The sequence below is a fragment of the Salarias fasciatus genome, chromosome 3 (assembly GCF_902148845.1).
Source record: "Salarias fasciatus chromosome 3, fSalaFa1.1, whole genome shotgun sequence".
Taxonomy (NCBI): Eukaryota; Metazoa; Chordata; class Actinopteri; order Blenniiformes; family Blenniidae; genus Salarias; species Salarias fasciatus.
In genome coordinates this window covers 15135600-15157206 of record NC_043747.1, presented here as the reverse complement: position 1 = coordinate 15157206, position 21607 = coordinate 15135600, and the positions used below count along the sequence as shown (strand labels likewise).

The 21607-nt window shown below is 45.7% G+C and overlaps 3 protein-coding genes across 12 annotated transcripts in view; 2 read left to right on the top strand and 1 right to left on the bottom strand.

The window, feature by feature from the left end:
• Positions 1-528: 528 nt before the first annotated feature.
• Positions 529-4841, bottom strand: cct7 (chaperonin containing TCP1, subunit 7 (eta)). Its single transcript, XM_030087542.1, has 12 exons — positions 4816-4841; positions 3183-3266; positions 3024-3093; positions 2823-2929; positions 2559-2737; positions 2304-2475; positions 2058-2222; positions 1779-1967; positions 1438-1535; positions 1180-1312; positions 845-1051; positions 529-772 (listed from the first exon to the last, which is right to left on the bottom strand). Exons 1-12 carry the CDS (start codon positions 4819-4821, stop codon positions 545-547), a joined length of 1638 nt encoding a protein of 545 aa, XP_029943402.1. The 5' UTR covers positions 4822-4841; the 3' UTR covers positions 529-544.
• Positions 4842-5523: 682 nt separating this feature from the next.
• On the top strand, positions 5524-9611 carry krcp (kelch repeat-containing protein). Of its 2 annotated transcripts, none has more exons than XM_030087529.1 (13): positions 5524-5683; positions 5997-6158; positions 6237-6318; positions 6473-6529; positions 6600-6804; positions 7121-7213; positions 7554-7685; positions 7844-8031; positions 8181-8377; positions 8470-8564; positions 8646-8700; positions 8823-8920; positions 9002-9611. In XM_030087529.1, the coding sequence occupies exons 1-13, from the start codon at positions 5622-5624 to the stop codon at positions 9211-9213; spliced, it is 1638 nt and encodes a 545-aa protein (XP_029943389.1). In that variant the 5' UTR covers positions 5524-5621; the 3' UTR covers positions 9214-9611. The 2 variants fall into 2 exon arrangements, with proteins under 2 accessions (XP_029943389.1, XP_029943378.1); XM_030087518.1 differs by having other exon boundaries at positions 7118-7213.
• Positions 9612-12641: 3030 nt separating this feature from the next.
• Positions 12642-21607, top strand: part of mark2b (MAP/microtubule affinity-regulating kinase 2b) — a 42615-nt gene continuing 33649 nt past the window's right edge. For all 9 annotated transcript variants that reach the window (XM_030087473.1, XM_030087422.1, XM_030087445.1 and 6 more), the window contains exon 1: positions 12642-13930. In XM_030087473.1, the coding sequence (XP_029943333.1) occupies positions 13880-13930 (51 nt within the window). In that variant the 5' untranslated portion in view covers positions 12642-13879. The remainder of the gene's footprint in view (positions 13931-21607) is intronic.

The following is a 21607-nucleotide window of genomic DNA, read 5'->3' as shown; positions in this document are numbered from 1 at the left end:
ACTAACACGCAGACAGAAGAGTCGGTTTGATTTCAGCTGTGGATTTATTGATAAGAATGGTCCAATAAATAAGCTTCACACAGCGTGGCGGTTCAGAACAGCTCGGCATCCCGTCAGTGCTTTACTTCCCATGTTACTCATCAGTAACACTAAACCAGATCAGAAGTCGGAACCGGCTCCTTGGGCTCAGACGAGAGATCTGGCCCCAAGGTGGCAGGAGTGCTTCGAAACCAAGAGAGCGCCGTGGTCATCCCGCTTTCACTTGAAATGTGAAACGTATTATTATTACACTTGAGTGGGAATAACAGAGAAAATACTACAGACGTCAAACAGAAACATTTTACCTGCCCGATGACCTTTTTGAACCTCTTTTAGTTTGTGTCACACCCGCCGCTATCAATGTGTCTGACTGCTTTACAGAAACGCCTCATTTTAACTAGAATTCAAATCCAAATGTCATCAAGGGGAGCAAACAGCGCGCGGCCTTTCTGGCATTTGGATTTTAACGCTGGGGTAAAATGGAGCGTCGCTTCCTGTTTCCTCTTTAGTGGGCATGGGGTCGGCCGCGGCCTCGGCCCCTGCCGCCGCCCGGGGGCCCGTCCATGCTGCTGCGGGGATTCTTGATGGTCTCGTCCACGGACAGGATGAGGCACGCCGCCTCCGACGCCGCCGTCAGCGCGTTGATGCGCACAATGGACGGCTCCCACACGCAGGCCACGAAGTTGTCGGCGATGTCCTCGTTGTTGATGTCCACGCCGTACCACATGCCGCCCTGAGGCCAGACACACGAATGAGGCGGACTCCTTCGACTCGGGAGTGTGCGTGACGGCGAAGCGCTGCCTACCTGTGCGTGTTTGGCCCGCAGCTTGTTCAGGATGTTGGTGGCGTCGAAGCCGGCGTTGTCGCACAGCTGCCGGGGGATGACCTCCAGGGCCTTGGCGTACGCTCCGATCAGGAGCTGCTGCTTTCCGGGGATGGTCCGAGAGTAATCGCGCAGGTACTTGGAGAGCTCCATCTCGATGGCTCCTCCACCCGCGACAATGGAGTCATTCTGGCGATACAACAACAAAAACACTTTTCTTGAGACTCCGCAGTGCAAATAAACAAATGAACCGATCACGGCAGAGAGGAACAGGTTGGTTGGGTTCATCCACAGGTGAGGTGAAGCTCGTTTCTGACCTTGATGGCTCTGCGGACGATCATGATGGCGTCGTGCAGCGACCGCTCCGTCTCCTCTGTGAACTGCTCGGCCCCGCCCCTCAGGATGATGGTGCACGTCTTGGCCTTCGGACAGCCTTTGAAGAAGTTGTACCTGCACAGTAAAGCCAAAAGTGTGTTCGTGAGCGTTTGAAAAACAAAATATTCTGCATATAAATCATCTAACCAACATTGACGGAAGACGAACTTTAAACCGAATACTAAACTAGGCGCTCTCACCTCTCTCCTCCCACCTGGACCTCCTCAAACAGCTCACACTGTCCCAGGACGTCGTCCGTCATCGCGCCCACAGACGTCTGGATGGAGCCGCCACAGGCCTGATGGGAACATCAGGCACGAACTTAACAAAAATTCCTTTTGCCTGGTTTTAACCCAGGACAATCAGAACACACAGTCAAGTACCAATAAACCCGGGATTCATGCAGTCAATCATTCAACATGGTGACATTAGAAACTGTTTCAACCAATTCATTTTTCTTATTATTATTAATAAAATCCAAAATACAACTGCTTTGCAGTGATTTCTTTGCTCTGAATTCTGAAAGGTTGTTGAGTCTCACCATCATGGTCCTCCTCAGGTCCTCCTCCTGCACCCTGCCTGCACAGAACAGGTCTCTGTCAGCGAAGTACTGGGTGGCCACGTCGCCGATGGGTAACTTGGACAGAACCACTTTGGCCCCGGACTGGTAGATCTTCTCCAGTTTGTCGTACAGGATGTTCCACTCTGCGTCCACGATGGCCTGGTAGTCCTGCAGGACGGCATAGACGATAAAAACTCAAGTCCACGGGGACTTTGTCATCACTCAGAAGTGTCGGGGGCTGAACTTTTCACACTGTACCTCCACAGATTTCACGCGGACCTCCGCGTTGTCCTTCTCAGCCTTCAGCTCCAGCTCCACGTTGAGCAGAGCGATCTTTGGGTTGTCGTAGCGTTTGGGCTGCATCTCAAACCCGGCGTAGGAGAACGTTTTCTTGAAGGCAACTCCGGAGATCAGCTGGGAATCCTGCATGCACAAAGTTGTAAGTCTCAAGATGAGATCAAGCAAATGAAAAAGTGAAGAATCAAACGTCTTTACTTCACATACCTCGAGGGCTCCGCCCTGCACCTTCTTGACGCCGATCATCTTCAAAGACAGCAGCTCATCCAGAGACATGACGGCATCCACCACCATTTTGGAGAAGAAGTCTTTCTGACCGGCGATGAGCTTGGAGTTCAGAGCCGTGGCTGCACATTTCTCCAGCAGCTGCCTCTGCTCTCTGAGAGGGCGGACAAACAATTAAGAACCCGGATCTCTGCAGTTAACAGTGAAAAAAAAAAAAAAAAAGAAGACGCCACTCACTGTTTGTCGTCTTTCTTCACAGAGACGGAGATCTCTTTGATCTTGTTGACGGCGAGGTTGGTGGCGGTTCTGAAAGCTCTGATGATGGTCTGAGGGTGGAGGCCCTCCTCCACGTACGGCTTCAGCTGCTTCAGGAACTCGGCGGCCAGGAGGGTGACGGAGGTGGTGCCGTCTCCAACCTGACGGTGGACAGAAATATGGCATCGAGGTGAAACTCGTGGCAGGTTTTAGACGTGCGCTAAGGCCTCAAACAACCCAACTCACCTCAGCGTCCTGGGAGCGGGCGATGTCTACCAGAGTCTTGGCTGCAGGGTGAACAACGTCCAGCAGCTTCAGGATGGTGGCACCGTCATTGGAGATCGTGGCTTTACCTGTAAAACGTGTAAAAAAAACCACACATTTATCTAGTTGTGCTGCTGAACAACTAACGGCTTACTCTGAGCTTTACAATCTCTCTTTCCTCACCTCTTCCATCCACCATCAGCTTGTCCATCCCCCTGGGCCCCAGGGTGGTCCTGACAGCCTCAGCAATCACCTGCAAGTCAAAACAACACCAACATCTTAAGAGCAATCAATGGCACACAGAGGAAAATCAGAACTGCGAGAAACAGAGGCTATTCTTACCTGGCAGGCATTGATGTTGCTGATGAGCTGAGGGATGCCCTGAGACGTGTCCGTCCCCTCCTTCAGCAGGATAACCGGTGTGGGCTGGAGGACAGAAAAGTGGAAAAGGTGAGAAAATCATGTAGGTAGCACCAACAACCCAAAACAGATCAAAGGGATTTCCATCAAAGGCAGATCAGTGTGGCTTCTAAAACTTACACCAGATAAAAATCTGTTTATGTTTCACTTTGTTAAAGAATATCAGCATTAATGAGCATGTTTATATGCTCACTAAAATATCTTAAGTTACCAGATTACTCGTGGTAATTTGAACAGCATAAAGCAATATGATTGATGATCATTTAACAACAGGTTTTTCATCAATACTCCGGTGTATTTGTGTATGTATGTGTAGTCATCACATTTTCTGGAATGCACATTGGTGCATGTGTGCGTGGTTTTTTTAATAACTACAATGATGGGCAGCTTCAAAGCAATTTCTGGAGGGAGGATGAAACTTTTTTTTTGTTCAATTTGGGAGAATACCATTAACACAGCTAGTGTTTGAACTATTCACATTATCACATCCCACAAAACAAGTACAGCTGTTTTGAAAATAAGGCTTGGGTCATGCATCACTGCAAACCCAATAATGGACTGGGACATACAGACCAGGCTTTTTTATTTCCATTACTCCAAGTTACATTTTCTTCAATCATACGGTTGACAGCGATTCACTATTGGCAATGTGAGGCTCAGTGAAGCCTGGCTACACGACACTGAAGCACAAAACATGCAGGGCAACAACAGAAATATGTACACATTTAGTCAAGACCAACAAATTGATGATTTCCAACTGTTTTTAATGACTACAGCAGCCAACACCCATCTATGTGTATTACAGTGAACTGCAGGGGCTGAAGTCTGGATGTTCCATATTCTACAATTAAATCGGAGATGTGTTTAAGCTCGAGACCATTTACAGCTTTATGGACAAGAAGCAACATCTTGAAGTCAATCCTGTGACACGGGCAGCAAGTGCAGAAACTTGAGCATCATGGAAAGCTAAACAGAATACATAAATCAGAGATCCATATGATTAGGTTGCGATGTGGTTTGACAGTGGCGGAAGGGTGGCGAAGCATGCAGACAAGTGTGTGATAGGAAATGTGGATGTTGTGTGTTGATTCACCCTGCTGGGTGTCACATTTGCATTACACAGAACGTTTCTTATTTAGCTTCACAGCACAGGAACACAAAGGAGCTTAACACACCGCAGCTAACAGTCAAACAGGCTGTCAAACTACCGGTACAAACACGTCTGAACCAGATAGATACTAATAGTTTTAATTTAGAGCTCACCGCCTGTACTTTCATATGCAAACAACACTTTATATCCCAACACATGCTACCAGAGCATCACCGTTAGCCTTCGTATACGCCCATTGATTCTGGCTAACGCTACAATGCTAACACAGACCCACTGGAAAGTAAAGATTTAAAACATAGATGACACTAAATACGCCTTTTCTAGCGCTGCCAGTAGATCGACGTGCCATCTTAGAGCAATTCTGATGCTACTACTGAGTGATAAAGTGGAGGATGGAGATGGATTGAACATTCGTAGCGGTGGCATGAAAGCTAGCTGACTCACCATCATCTTTGCAGTTCCTTCGAGAAGCTTCACACCGGTTTTCACTCCCACAATGCCTTTCGGCGGACAAAGCTGCTAGAGATGCGTTCATGGACGAGCGGAATTACACTGCGTTACAATAAATGACTAAATATTTCACAAGTACATAAAATGAATGACCAAATTTTAATATTACGTTGTATGTACATTTTTTTTACTCCAAAGAAAGAAGGTTAAAGGTCAGCGTTCATCTTGACTCCATTTCACTCAGGACAACAAATCACACCAGAAGCTACCAACTGAACAACGTGGCAAGAATTTAAGGATTTCTAACCAAACGAAATTAATAGAAATTTGTTAATGCAAGTGTTTTCAGTGGGCTGGAATGTGTGTTTTTAAGAGAGTTGTTTAAAATTCAAAGGTTAAAAAAAATTATTTACGTAGTTCTAGTTCTACCTTGCTCACTAAAAGTGTCCCTGAACGCAGCTTTCGTAGACGACTGTTTTCTGGCCTCTGATTGGCTTGCGTCATTGGACTGCCTACCTTGTGGTGCGTTGGATTTGTGTATCTGAATCTACCGCCAAATGCGGCTGCCGGTTTTCCAGCTCCGCAGGCAGCACGGACTCGAGCTGAGATACAGCGAATGCGAAAACAAACGCGCACAATATTTTAGCGCGGCGATTACAAATTGTACACAGTGGCGCTGGCGGGACAAGGGAGCAAGGGAGATCGATGACCACAGTTGACTTTTTAAAGAGCACATTAAGAGAGGAGGATAGAAGAAAGACTTTTAACAGTATTTATATTTTAAAAGGATTGTTGTGAAGATGGAGGATTTCGGAGTTTATGCAGTTTTCGGAAGAGACGGCCCGCCTCAGAGGCTGATCAGGTAAGGCATGAATGAAGATCTTCGGTGTTTAACAGAAACCTGAGGTTGTCGCTCACAAAATGACGGGTTGGAGTTAGTGTTAGAAAACGCATTTGAACTGCATTTCAAACACTGCTTTTAACACGTTGCTTTCTCGGTCGGCAATAAAATTTTATTGCCCGTCTTTCGCGCTTCCTTAAGTATTGTTCTTTTTTTCCCACTGAGAAAAATATATTTGTGACTACATAACACCGGTCAGTAAATGATACCTCCAGCAGAACCGTGATTAAAAAAAGAAGCTACTGTATTTATTTCTTTTGCTTTTGCTTTGAAGCGCCGACGGATCGTGCAGGGTCCGTGTTGCAGTCCCGCCCAGCGTCCGCCAGGTGGTGCTGTTCAGCAGCGGGCCGTGGGGCGAGCGCGTCTGCGTCAACGTGGAGCTCAATGATGCTGACCGGTTCCCCATCACCATCGGAAAGCTGACTCCTTACAACAAGTAGGTCCGCCCTGAATCGCTAGAGACATCACTAAAACATGAATATCCAGACCCATCTGGTGGTTTCTCCTCCTTCAGGTGTCTGTCATGGGAGCAGTGGGAGGAGGAGACATGGACAGACAGCGTCACCCTGGATGTCACTCTGGAGGGAGGAATCCTGGTAAATATCCAAATACCCTGAAGACTGAAAGCTGAATGACCAAAACTGAACATCCACACAGGATAAACAGCACAGATAATGTTGGTATAGGGATAAAATGACAATATTCAGGTGTTGCCACTCTTAAAGTTAATGTCTTTCTTTCACCCATCAGTACAAAACAGACTGGTCGGAACCAGAACTCATGACTGCATTGGAATACACACCAAAGGTAATCTGGCAAGAAGTTAGTAATCTTCAAATATTAATGTTTAATGTCGCTTATTTACTTCTTTTCACAGGGCCAAGTGCTCAAAGGCAAGCGGAAAAGAGATCAGATGGCCAAGGAAGACGGCGAGGACGAGGTGACGAAAGTGGGAGGAGAAGAGAACATTTGTCCAAATGCTTCTGGGGAGGAAACCATCATGAGGAAGGTGAAAGGTCAAACCAAAGGCAGCCAGAAGCTTCGAACTAGCGGCCCCGATGCCAAAAGCACAACTAAAACAGGTAAGAAAGTTTTGCTTTTTTTTTTTCCCCAGCAGGATCATGTTGTGCAGGCAGCGACTCTTCAGCAGCAACTTCAACGTCTTTACCTGCCGGTGCATCCAGGATAATCCCGGCCTTTCTTGTTACTGTTCAGTAATGCTCCTTTTTTTGTTGCTTGAGTGTGTTCGTATCGTGCGGTTTCACTTGAAGGTGTTTTCCCCAGTGCGATCATGAAGCGTGTCTCTCTAGACACTCTTTCTCGCTGTGGAGGTGTGAAGCATTTCTTTGTTTCTTATTTCATCCTTTTTTTTTTTCTTTCTTTTTGTGGCTAATGGAGCCGGACGCGAGGCGCAGGGGATTGTGGGAAGAACGCCTCTTCAGAGTGCAGCCAGGACGAAGAGTAGGCAGGCGAAGACTCCCACGCCGACCGGTGCGCTTCTACGCACACACACCGCATGCCGGTTTAAGCCGTACCTTTTGTCGTGTGCGCCCGCCTGTGGGTCTCACAGCTGACACCTTGACGCACATCGCCCACCCGAGTTCACGCAGTGATTGATGGTGTTTGGTACTTACTTCGGCAGCGAGATGCTTTCACTGCAGGAATCAAACGCAAAACTTAGATGTGTGACTCACAGGCAGGGCATGGCCCGTCCAGGTATTTGTAGGTCTGAGATACCTGAGGAGCACAGCCGGCATCTTCTCTTTAAATAGAGCCCAAACCGGGATTTTTTTTTAAGCTCCGGCTGAAGTTTTTTGTTTTATCTCTGCAGCTCAGCTGGCCGGCCCGTCCAGTCGCTGGGGGCAAACGCTGTGCCCCATCGACGCTCGCACGGCGATCCTGATCGGAGGGCAGGGGGCCAGGATGCAGTTCTGCAAGGATCCGATGTGGAAGCTCTGCACGGGTCAGTCAGACGATTATGAAATCCGTCTAACATCAGAAAACATGAAATAACGCTGGTTCTTTTTCCAGGGTAATTTTATGTTTCAAGCCGGATGTTTTTTATGTTTCTTAAATAATCCAGTACTCCCCTCTCTCTTTATGGTCCCATCTGCCCCGCAGAAGACTTGTCCTGGATGGCTGCCGAGACTCTGGCGGAGGGTCCGACCCCGGAGGTCAGGATCGGCCACACGGCCGTGTACGACAGCGACTCGGGGCGCATCTTTGTATTCGGAGGCTCCAAGAACAAGAAGTGGTTCAACGACGTTCACATCCTGGACACCCAGAGCTGGAAGTGGACCATGGTGGAGGTGTGTGTGTGTGTGTGTGTGTGTGTGTGTGTGTGTGTGTGTGTGTGTGTGTGTGTGTGTGTGTGTGTGTGTGTCGGGTCAGCATCCCGTTGGGAATTTCTTCCTCTTCTCACCCTCCTCCTCCTCCTTCTCGTCGTTCTGCCCTGCAGGCTCAGGGGAAGGTTCCCCCGCTGGCCTACCACAGCTGCAGCATGTTTCGGGGGGAGCTCTTTGTCCTCGGGGGGGTGTTTCCCCGGCCGAACCCGGAGCCCGACGGCTGCAGCGACTCGCTGTACATCTTCGACCCTCACCTCTCCATCTGGTACCAGCCCATCGTCACCGGGGACGCTCCCTCCGCCCGCTCAGGGTAACACCTGGCTCCGGTCAGACCCGTCCTCCCAGCGCAAACGCACTCCTCACCTCCTCCTCTTCCTCGTCCTCTCCCGTTTGTTTCATCAGACACTCGGCGTGCGTGATGCAGGAGAGGAAGATCTACGTGTTCGGCGGGTGGGACACTCCTGTCTGCTACAACGACATGTACATGCTGGACCTCGGTGAGACACACACACACACACGATAAAAGTTGTTAATGTTCTCAGCGTTTTTCTCATGTGACGTGCTGCTGTGTTTCTCAGGTCTGATGGAGTTTTCTGCTGTGAAAACCAGTGGAAAAGCCCCGTCTCCACGAAGGTACAAAACTCTGTAAAGCCTGATTTAACTATGAAAGATATCCTAAAGTTTAAACAGAAACTAACGATGTGAATTTATTTGTTGCTCGTGATTAAACCAGACTGCGTCCTCGTGTGTTTCAGCTGGCACGGCAGCGCCGTGCTCTCAGACACAAAGTTCCTGATTCATGGCGGCTACAATGGAAACGACGCCCTCAGCGACGCCTTCGTCTTCGACATCGGTGAGCCGAGGGAAAACCTTGTGTGTTTAGCTTCAATGTGAGCGTTTTCATGTCTCAAAGCAAAAGTTTTTGTTGTTTCAGACAGTAACACCTGGACCGAGGTGACGCTGCCTCAGCTCTCCGCCCCCAGGGCGGGCCACTCCATCGTTACCATGGAGACAGCCGATGCCTCGGCGACCGACCCGGGAAGAACCCTGCTGGTCTTTGGGGGCGGAGACAACGAGGGGGCGTTCTACAGCGACCTGAAGACGGTCGCTGTGGACGACGTGCTGCAGGCCGCGAGCAGAGCGTGAGGTGGAGGGAAGGAATCCTGTGAAGCTGTGTCAGCGCCACACACACACACACACACACACACACACACACACACACACACACACACACACACACACACACACACACACACACACGTTATTTATCTTTCTGTTTTCGTTCTTGCTCGGTTGTTTTTTTTTTTTTTTTTGTGTTGACTTTTATTTGAGGATGAAATAATGCCATCCAGAGACAAACCACTGCTGTCATTAAATGAATAAAATGCGTGTCATTTTTCTCAATACTGAGAAGATTTAATAAGAAATTTTCTAATGTACCTACATTTATATATATATATATTTCAGTTTTAATCAGTTTTTTTTAAATGTTGTCTTGCTTTCTGGTTAATTTGGATTGAGTTATGTCCAGATCGCTGCAAAAATAAACAGTCTTTTTCATTATATTCACTTGCAATTGTTAATTCTCTGACCGTACATCCTTTCATCCATCTTCTGTAACTTGTAGGATTGTCTGTTTTTCTGCTGATAATGGTGTCATGAATGCTTTAACTTCAGTATTTTCTTTAGAATCTGCATCTCCCGTTTACTGCAGTCTTGATGAGGGTATGAATGAAAATGCTCTGACGCAGAAGCAGCAGACTGGGAATCTGTTGGACTCAGGAAAGCTCAATTTCCTCAATGAAATTCAGTTAGAACAAAACCTCATTCACTTTTGTCAATTGAATTTCTGTTCTTTCACTTTAAATCCCAAACAAGAGGTTTGATTTGTACTCAGCAGACAATCAAGCAAATGTTTATCGTGACTCATAATAAGGTTGAATTTATCTATTTGAAAATGATGATTTGTCAGTCAAGCGCATGTTTTTACTGTAATCGCATCCCCGCCGTGGTTATTATTACTCCCACTCTGAATCAGCACCTTCTACATGGGGAGACAATGGCAGGATTTTCATCCTTTGTTCTGCTCTGACCTTCATTCTGTTCCCTCCTCCTCTCTCACCGCCACTTTTTTTTTTCTTTTTCTTTTTCAAACAAACATACTGCTGCTGCTGCTGCGCCTCGTGATCTACCGTACATCCAAGAAGAAAACGGTTGGGTCAAGTTTGTGTGTGATTGGGAAAATGAAGACGCCGCTTGATTGCATGTCTCAGTAGCAAAGATCTGTCCTGCACACAGCAAGAGTAAGGTGGATTTCAAGAGGTTAATGCATAAAATGCTGGAATAGCCTGCAATGCTGGCGGTATATCAAACGTGTGATGGTGTGCGCAGACTGCCAGGCTCCACGGGGGGGGGAAAAAATATTGACTGCACATTAAAAATAACTGTTATTACAGCATGAATCCAGCCAGATACATTTGGCACCGAGAAATAGGACAGCACAGATACAAAGACTGGTGTGCGCTTCTTTAATATTCCTCCAAACGAGACTTAAAATACTCTCAAATCAGCTGCAATTAACAGTCTGAGGTTCAGCCTCCTACTCAGTGATCCTGCTTCAAAACAAAACAGGAGTGTGGCAGCCAAACTGTCCAAATATTTATAGGAGTCTTAGCGGAAAGATATAGATGTAATGTGTGAAGGTGGCCTGCAGATGGCGACACTTACTCAACACAAACCAGACACACGGCAATCCCAAAAGAGCTGAGGTGTCACTGAGTTTAGATCTCCATTGTCTCTTTAAAAAATGGTAACAGGGCTAGTAGGGGTACTTTCCAACATTTGGAACCAAGCATTGTTCACAGTCCCCCCTTCCCCCCTCCCTGGCCACTGTCTAATTACTCCAACACTCTGATGAGGCCACATCTTCACTGATCTCAGGAGAGGGTCAAGTGGTCTCACAGCACCTGTGCGGATCAGGAGCGCACAGAGATGTCTGTGTGTTGAAAACAAAATGTGTTTATCTGCTGTGTTGGTGCGCACGTCCCCGAGAGCGCTCCCTCCATCATCACCGAGGTGAATTTTTCCCTTGATTCATCGGGAAATCCTGCCAGTTGGACGCTCTCCCGGTCGTTCCCGACTCGCCTTTCATGCCCCTCCATTTCCTGGATTCTTCTTCTCTTTCGGGCAGAACATCCTCGCATTGTGTCGATGCCGAACGCCTCGGAGCGGCCTCTTCCACAGGGCCCTTTAATTGACAGGAGTTCAGACATCACTACTTCCCACAGGCAGCCATATTACCTCAGTCAGTCTACGGCTGTTGCTAAGTAACTTGGAAATGTCCAGGCCCATTGTCAGCATCTCACAGTCACACTTGCGAGCGGCATGGATATGTGTTTACTATTTATTGACAGAGCGGTGGCAGGCCAGAGGGCTCACAGTTCATGATTCAGTAAACCTGGTTCTGACTCACGATACAGGCAAATATACAGAAAATGGGAAACTTTTCATGATTTAAATGATGAAAACATTTTAACCTTGTACTTCTTGTTTTATCTTTTATGTTTCCTGTTTGTTCTTGCCTCAGTAGATCGTCTTGTTCCAGCCCTCTCTGCCTCCTGTATTCTCCTTCCTCTCTGGCCTTCCTCTTCTCTTTCCTGGCAGCTCCATCCTCAGCATACTTTTGCACTTGTAGTTATCAAATCACCATATATATATAAACAGACCATCTCACTGATGTTTCTTTCTCTTTCCCAGAAAACCTTTAACAAAAATAAGCTGCTCTATGAATATATTCAGTCTTAACTCTGTCCATTCCATGGATTGTTGCATTATAATGAAGAGACAAAACTGTTTTTTTGGCCCAAACATTCAATAAATGTCTGGTTCTCATTATTTTTTAAAACTGTGAAGCATTATTTATTTATTTTTTTATCCAGTAAGACAAGAGTTCTTATTTTTTTTCTATCTCTAGATAGAGATTAAGTTACCTTGGACAACTTATTGTAGAAAAGAGATTCTTTTGGTGATAATCAAACATGGTGGCAAAATGAATAAGCCTGACAACAAAGTATTTATTTTCTATTCTCTTCAAATAAGGTATGACTGATTGAACTTTAAGTTTCATTGCTTGTCAATTTTTTTTAGGAAAGAATAATGTGATGACTTTATATTTAAGGACTAGTGGAATTAACCTGTTTTTATACGTAAAAAAAAGGAAGTAGAAGAAGCAAAAGACCATTAAAGTTCCTGGCACTGAGTATTAATGCAGTATATATCCAATGATTAATTAACATAATAACAAAAGTAAAAGTTACATTGAATCGGGGTGTTTCGGTGTGGTTTGGATCACCCAGTGATCTCACGCAGGATATACAGTCATAACCATGTAGAGTCACAGACTGTTGGAGGACATTTCCGATCTCCTGCACCTGCCATTTACCAACCTGGAGGAATGGCGGTCAGTCGAATCCCGGAAAAGCCCGAGTGGAGCCGAACGGAGAGATCCCCCCTCCCCCTCCCCCTCCCTCCTCCCCTCCTCCCCTCCCCGTCCTCCTCTCCCAGTCGTGGTGCAAGCAGCCATGTTGCCGCGAGCTTGTTCCGGTATCAGGGCAGGATCGTGCGCATAGACTGCAGCTCCTCGCCTTTCTCTCTCCCCCCCCTCCTCCCCCGTCGCCCGCGATACGCACCTCCCGAAGAGAAAGCCCCTCTTTACCGATAATGGATTTTACAACTTGATGATTCCTGCTTCGGTCGGCCGCTCGCTGGGATTGTGATCGGCGCAGCGACAGGACGGACTCCGGTAGATCGCCACACTGCAGTGCAGCACTGGTGAACGACCTTATTCCAATCACGCAACACAAGGAAGAGCGCCGGTGATTTCCGTGGATTCGGAGTTTTGTGGGTCGCCCTGTGGCAGTCGCTGCCGCTGCGGTCGCTGGGGATAAGCCTCGAAAGGAACGCCGAATTAGCTAGCTACATGGGCTAAAAAAATAAATAAAAGAAGAAAAAAAAATCGAGCGGCCAGTGATCCAATTCGTGTTTCCCACCTGCCATGCGACCATTTTTCTCGCTGCTGCTACTATTTTTCGGATACCCTACCCCGGATATCTGCCTGGGAATATTTTGACCTGTTTTGTGTGAGTTGGGAAGGTCGAGACCTCGCCGGGAATAACTTTGGCCTGAAAGTTTGGAGAGCCCCGGGCTGCTTTCCGAGCTGAAAGAAACCTCTGTGCCACAGAGAGAGAATAGACACACGACGACACTGCGTTATGAAAACAACGCCGAGGAAACATTTGTTGTAGAAAAAAAAAAGGAAAAAAAAAATTACGTCTTCCCCGGATTTTACTTAGCAGCCTTACAGGTTAGCATGCTAGCTTCCTAATTGAACCTCGTCAATACAACCAACTTTTCTTCAAGCTAGCACAGGCAGCTAGCTGCTCCAAACCCCACGGTCCAGCGTCTGTTCCACATCTTGCTGCCCAACGTCGACGCCGTTTGATGCTTATTGTGAACTGAATGTATTCGGAAGGAAACATTTCTCTTCTCCTGCTTTGTGCTTGTTGACAAACATGGGAAGTGCGGTCGCTGCTAGCTAGTTTCTAGCTAGCTGGCTATCCGGGGTTAGCCGCCGATGTGGGATTCAACTTGTTGATTCACGGGCTATTTGTCGCTCTGCTAGCTGGCTAGCACTGGACATCTGTTGGAAATCTCCCTCTCCCATCATCTGCACAAGTTTTAAATGTTCAAGGGACACTGACGAGTCGATTCGTCGTTCATTATCCCTTTTGTGCGACTCCCAAGTCTTTCAAAAATGTCAACAAGGACCCCCCTGGGGCAAGTCATTGAAAACTCGACCGGGCAGGTAAGATATACCTCTAAAATATTAATGATTGACGGAACAGAGCTTTTCAATCTTTGAAAACTGTGGCCTGTCCTTTTGGCATGGGTAGGTGAAAGGTGCCCTCCCTCTTGGTTTACCTTGTTCTCCCTGCTCAGATTTTTTGAGTCATACCAGATTTAATGTTGTGGACAGTTTGCATTGATGTGGTTCTTTTATTCTGGAACAGATCACGCACGTGGAAAATGATAATTTATCAAGTCATATCAATGGAAGAACCATTATGATCAAATTCATAGGTTCTACAATGTGATCACCTTCTGAGAACCACGTTTGACTATTTCCTAGACACTGATCCTCCTGAGAAACTATTTAGATCCAGTCTCTGTTCTCTGGTAATATTCTCCCTTCAAAGCTGTCTTAGTACAAAGTTCTTCTCAGCTGTGGAGAGAAGGGCCCATTTGGCCTTGTGCAGTCTCTGGTCGTCTCTGTCTCTTTGCCACACAGCAGTGATTCACCAGCTTGCCTACGCACTCATACTGGATTTCCCACTCCTTCCAAGAGAGCAGCACGAATTTAGGTCTCTGTTTAGTCTGTGTCTTAAGGCATGTCCTCCCCCTTGACGTTTTGTCACTCTGACCTGTTGCACTGCAGACGAGCTGCTCAACCATTTGGTTTTTAGAAACATAACAAGAGAAGAAGCTCATAATTCACATGTTATTTATCTTTTTATGTGTGAGTAATGATCCAAAATTCATAGTGAACTTTCCATAAATTCTTCTAATGTTTGGAACAGTGTTATCTTCACGAGAGATCAACCTTGTCGGATGACTTGAAATGTGATCCAGTTTCTAACCATCTCGGTTTTGGAACACTTCACCTGTTACCATGATCTCCTAGATACTGTCATTCCTGGGAGGAATTCGTAGACGGAAAGTACACATACTCCTCTGCCCTGGAGTAATCTTAACTCCTATCCACATCCGAATATCTCCTGAACGCTTTATAAATCCCAAGTCATTAATAACAGCTGTACAAGCTTGTAGTCAGTGATTGTCCTTGCTTCGAGACTGGAGAGCTTCTTTACATGTAGCTGATTAGAGAAACACTTAAAAGTTGAAACGCCAAAGAAGAGTCTTTGTCTATGCAGTGCAGCAACGCTCGAAGACAAGAACAAAAGCTTCAGCTCCCAAGATAACAGCATCTCTCTCAACCTTGTAGACAGTTTTATCTTGGTATTATGAAAAAAAAGCCACACACACCCTCACATGAAAGCCATTATGGTTTCCAGTAAAGACGATGACTTCCATTACTCGGGACAGCTGTTGACAGGCATCACGTGGTGTTTGTCTCGTCAAATAAAAAGTCTCTCCTGAATGTCGAGTGGAAAAAGAAACGTGTTGACAGTGTCGACAGTGGATGATGTCTGCATGTGTTGGGCTAAAGCCATTTCTATATTTGTGTTGCTCGGCTGTCTGTAGGTGTACGAATGTAGCTGTGGTGAAGATTCGACGCAGTGCATTGTTTTCAGCTGCTGGTCAGAAACTTTGCGTGTGTCGCAGTGTTCACAGAAAAGTTTTTTGGTTTGCTTGTTAGTTTTAAAAGCTGATAGGGTTGGTAAATCCTGTAAAAACGCAGGGAACAAAGCGGTACTTATTTCCAGCTTGTCACCAGAGCTGCACCCTGTGTCAAACGCTTTAAAATGTTGAAAACCCAGGTGTGAATGGCAGTTTAACAGCCAACCATAATCCAAACCTGCTCCTGTCAGCCAATAGGAACACTGCTCGGCGGAGAAGGCTTAAAGGTTCAAAGATTTGTACTTCTTGTAAAGTAAAATGCTGACAGACTCCACCTGTTGATGTGCCAGTGGTCGACCGTTCCACTGATAGTCAGGCGTTAGTAAATATCTGCGCTCAGAGTGACGCATCCATGTTGCTACATGGCTGCACCCTTATGGGAGCAGAGGTCGGGAACGAAACACCGGCTTATGTAAGTGGTTGTGTTAGGTAGCTCCAGTCACACATGCACACAGAGGATATCTCCTTTTCCACGTGGTATTTTTAAAGCTGACGTCACCCGGTGAGCGCGCGGGCATTACCCCTCGGTATTCGCCCACCGCACGGCGAATTCAATGAGGCAACTTGGCCGGCCTTCACAGCGCAGCGAAAGAAACAGTTTGAACCTGGCTGTGGTCTAGCCAGGAGATAATGCAGCATCATCCAGCCGCACGCAGCATTAGGAAAATACCTGAACTCATACATAGCTGGTGGAATACCTCATTGTGTGCTGCGAGCCACATGAATGTGTTAAGAGAGATGTCCTGCTGCACTATGTCATCCTGAGAGAAATACTAACCAAACACATCAGAGATTTCACTGAACGTCTAAAGCTCTTTTCTTTTTGGTCAACATGCAGCCTTGAATAAAGATTTTAGGGGTTTAATTGGGGAAAAAAAAAAGTTTGGGGTCATGGCAGACAGTGAAGTGGGTTTGTAGGCAAAAGGTCGCGGATGGATACTCCCGCACAAACAGGGTCTGTTTTAAAGGCCATGTATAGAAAGCCTTTGGTGTCGGGTCTCAAGATACAAGACAAAATGGCACCGGACATGAGGACAGGCCCGGCCTCAACACAACTCCTGTGTTTCCTGTCAAAGACTCGGATGTTGTTCACGATGTGATCGGGTGACCTCCTGCTCCATGCGAGCTTCCACTCCCAACTCTTCTCGTGTCCGTACAAAAACGTGGCTTTGAACAGGTTCATTTTTATGTGGCAGACTGGCTGCTTCACCCAGTTGCGAGGGTTAAAGTTTGCAGGTCCTTTACACATGACTGCAAGCTGAGCTTTTGAGTTAATGGTTATAAAGGTCTACAGTCGTCCACTCAGTCATTAAGAGCAGTTGCCGTGTGCATATCATGAGAGAGCTGTCAAATGCGGCGAAGTGACTTGTGACATCTTTCTGTCGGTGTGAAATGGCAGATATGTTGAGTGGCTGCGATCGGACGTGTTCCCATGCAGGGCTTCACGCTGGCCGCGAGTTTGAGGAACTGATTTGGATGTGGCGTTTATTATCAGGTTGACCCCAGTTCAACGATGAATACCTGGAGTTTGTACATCGAGAGATAAAACATAGATGTGTTATACTCATTCTGTTGCTTCTTAAGTTGTGGCAGGGTTTACTTTTTAGTCAACAAAAGCATAAGTAGAGCTGCTTTTTACCCTGCTGACATGTTTCAACTGCTTCTACAGTCTTCCTCAAAGCGCCGCCACATGTCAGATGACGCTCTGAGGAAGACTGCAGATGCAGTTGAAACATGTCAGCAAGGTAAAAATATCCCTGCTTACGCTTTTGCCGAGTGAAAAAAGTAAACACTGCTCTAGAAATGAAACATGTTTCCTATAATACAAAACAAGTGCAGATGTACTTTGTCTCATTAACTCCTTGAAATGAGAATAATGTGGTCACTCGCCTCGGTCGTTAACAGGTTTGTCCGCTTCCTTCGGCGCGATCACTTTATTGTTGGATTTCCTGTTTTACAGTCTTTCCCCGTCCTTTCATTGTGCCACATCTTCTGACACACTAAATGCAGCCAGAAATACAGGTCTGCCTGCTGTTTTGTCCTCCATGTCATTGTTTATGTAGTTGCACACCGAGCTAGCCGGATCTTCCCCCAGCACTCTGCGATGAAGGCGTTGGTCTGCCAGAGTGTGTTTGAGCAGGATTTTACATTCTCCAATGAAATAAATCACAGGGCCAGGAAACGTATCACAGCTATTTGTCTGCACCGGTACCGACCTCAGGATGGTCGTACTGAGGAGTCGGTTGAAACGGTCACAGCTTTTTCACATGTGATGAAATGACGAGACAGAAAGCGATCACAGGATTAAAACTGGGAAGAGGAAGAAATGAAATGTGACCAGACACTCGTCTGTCTTGTGTGCAACTCGTCTTATAGCCAGAAAAAACTGCATGTCATTATCTGTGAACATTCAACTTCCTTCAGTTTGATGAAGAAATCAATTTCTAGCCTTCATCAGTAAGTAATGAGGGTAATGCTCAGTTAGACACTTGATTTTTCTCTCTTTTAATCATTTCAGAGCAACTGTCGCCATCTTTTTAGTACAGTTGCCATGGTTACAGGTGTGATTTTCATTTGGCATGGATCACAATTGAAGTGCAAAAGATGCAGTTTAGTGTTTGTACACAGTTCCCTTGAAAATAATTTAAAAAAAGATGGAGCACATTCACAGCTGCAGCACTCGGTGTCATGTTTTAGGCCCAATTCCTTCATTTCTGAAGTGTCGAAGTTTGAATTAAAGGTGAATTTGATCTTTTAAATGTTTGTTGTCATAGAGGAAACTCTTACACCGAGCTTACAGGCTCTGTGGCTTTGAACTTTTATGCAGGTCATTGACAAGGAAACCATTGCGAAACGTATTGATCGACTTTGCAGTCTGTGTGCCGTTAACCTCTCTGATGACCGTTGTGTGTGTTTATTGTTAAATCCTTTTTTTACATGCCTTGAAATTGAAATAATTGCTCATCTATTGAAGCATTTTAAATAGCTGTTGGTATGATCACCGGATGACTCAATTCAATCATGTTCAGTACGACTCGGCAATCAATAGGTCAGATCATGTTGATCGAGATCTTCAAATACAATTCATTCAACACACGTGAATTCTCATTCACAATTTATTTACTTTAGGTTTTCATACTCATGTATTTCAAGACAGCATCCATTGAAGCACTTATAGAATGGCTAATATTTTTGAATTATGAGTCATGAGAGATATTGGCACTAGCAGTTGTGACTTGATTGGCTAGAAGTGGCATGAAACTACCTTACAGTAATCGTTGGAATGATCAAATGAATCCTTAAAAACAGTTCAAAGTCTGAAGGGATGGATTTTTAGGGCAATCGCATGCCGCAAAGGTTCCTTGATGAGGAATCAATCCATGCAAATTGCATTTACGTTGCCGCTATTGGGCCACATGACGCCCAAACAGATCATTTGTTTGTTTCTTCATTCTTTTAGGGGGTTTTCCAAAATGAGCTCTTGGTTCTGCCGACAGTCAAAGTCTACTTGTCAGGAGTTGAGTTAATTTAGCGGTCTGCCAGCGCAGTAATCCATTAAAACTATTTTTCTTTACATATTGATTTAATCTGAAGTATTTAGCAGTTAAATAGTTCTATTTGGGGTTTTTTTTTTTCTCCCCCGCCAGCTCTAGGTCATGGTGTGTTTCAGTTTGACCTTTGTAACTTCCTCCAGGACTGAAGCTGTGAAGCCTGCGGGTTTAAAATACTGTCGAGCACCACGGCAATAAAACAAACATGGTATTGAAAGTATGGGTAGAGCCGAGCACAGTTTGATGCATTTCACTTGACACCTTGGGAGTTTTAAAGAAAGCCAGAGTCTCCCAGTGAGCTGGTAAGCTGGAAATTTAATATAGATGAGAAAGAAGGTGTGTGTGTGTGTGTGTGTGTGTGTGTGTGTGTGTGTGCGAGCACACATTTGGACTGAGGTCTGTGAAAATGCGTTTTAATATTCCAGTGCTCACCTTTTTCATTCATGCTCCTGTTGAATGAGTCACCACGAATATAACGCAACACACGCACACACACGCACACGCACACTCACGCATGCACGTTGCCGTTACGCCCAGGAAACCATAAATTATGCCTCTCTCCTTTCCAGACCCGTCACTAGGCAGATGAACAGAAAGACAAAGCTGGCCAGGGCCCTAGCAACAGAGAATCTGACACACACACACACACACTCACACACTCTCAAAGATTGTTCACTTCATCACATTTTTGTTCTTACCGTCACACATGCACAAGCAACTCTTTTTTTCTTTTTCTTTTTTTTTTTACCCTTGAGCATAAATATTGTGCGTTTATTTGGATCAGAATCGAAAGTTGAGTCTCTTCTTTCATTGCTGTTCAAGGAACAGGAATCTCTTAACTACATGCACCATGCGGGTTTGTTCTGTCATTGTTTAGCCAACACAAGGGTGAAGTTCAGTGCGTTTTGTGCGTGTCAGATTGCGCCTGATGCATGGAGGGTAAAAACAGGCCTTTCCTGTTGAACAGTAGTGGGTGTGGCGGCTTACCGTGGACGGGCAATTGGAAGGGCTTGACGTCAGCCAGGTGAAGGGAGGGTGGATCTCTCTCTCTCTCTCTGCCTCTCGGTTGATGTCAGTCTGATGTCAGCGCTTGCTCATGTGTTCTTACAAGAATGTTGTGTCAGATAGTTTGTGGCCCTCTTATTAGAATCGGAAAGCAAAATGGACTAAGAGTGGGGGAAATTGTGGACTTGACATTTTATGTCTTCTTTATTTCAGTTTTGAATCACTGGTTTGTGTATTGATGACTGCTTTCAAGTAGTAAGATTGTTTGCATTGAAGCTAGTAAATGCAACGTGACTTACGTACTGCACGTGCATTGAAAGTCGACTGGTTTCAAGCTCGATTCATAGATTCATGTGTCCATGTAACATTTTGTGACTTAAGATTATCTGCATCTATATTGAAGTTCTTAAATCTGACTGAATTCAAGGTATAGAGGATATTCGAAGTTGAAATAGTCGTGAAAACATGCTTGAACATAGCATTTGTTTTATGAGTGTTAATTTGTGCGGCGGCTGCATTATATCACTCATCTGGTCTCAGCTTTTCTACGGTCCGTCCAGAAAGTAGCTCAGCCAGAAGGGATAATCTTTTCGTTCCTAACTTGTGAACACTTAAAACCAGACCTAAAGAACTGCCAGCCTGACTCGGCGTGGCGCCTCTGCTCTTTTGTCGAGAGAAGTATATAAAGTTGTTCTTGTGTTAGCCGCCCTGTGAAAGCTGAACAGACCTGTTTACTCTGGTGGCTCTCATGCACTGCGCACACCCACTGAGTTGCATAGCAGCAAAATGAGGGCGCACAAGGAAGTGCTATGCAGTGTGTCCCAACTGTGACAGCAGCAGAGCAAACACCAGCTCTGAACTGATTACACACACACACACACACACACACACACACACACAGACTCACACACACATACACACAAAGAGGGAGTTAGGGTAATCCAGTTCAAGAGAACACACATCCTTGCAACACTACATTCGCAGCAAACTGAGACCCAGCGTGGCACTGCCTCGCTAAAGTATTGGGCCTCTCACAAATTGACTTGGCCTCGTGTGCGGCGCTGGGTTTGTTTAGCTTGTATGAATATGCACGGCGTTGTACACGAGTGGTCTGTAGAGTTTTCAGCCAGCCGATAATAAAGTAACGTCGTAATCATAAATACTTTCTGAGTTGTGCTGGAGCGAGGCCTGATTTTGATGTCGATAATTATAGGTGGTAGCCACGCTCATAACAATTGAGGATTGGTTTAATTGAGTGAACAACTTCTGAGAGATGTGTGTCAAATGCTTTTCAATCAGTGGGCCTAAATTTCAAGATATAAAGGGGATTTTGCCGTTTGTTTTTTTCCTGTATTAATAAAACTGATTTCATCCACATCTGGGATCATTCCAAGCTTCTGAATAACAGATTTTTGAATGCCTTTTCTGGTTGTGTGCATGTAATATTACCCAATGTCATATCTGACACACTGCCAATGTTATTGAAGATGATATTACAAAATGACATCCGTAATAATGAATCACATGACACATGTCCACGCTAAAAAGTGGTGTGAAGCAGTGCAAAA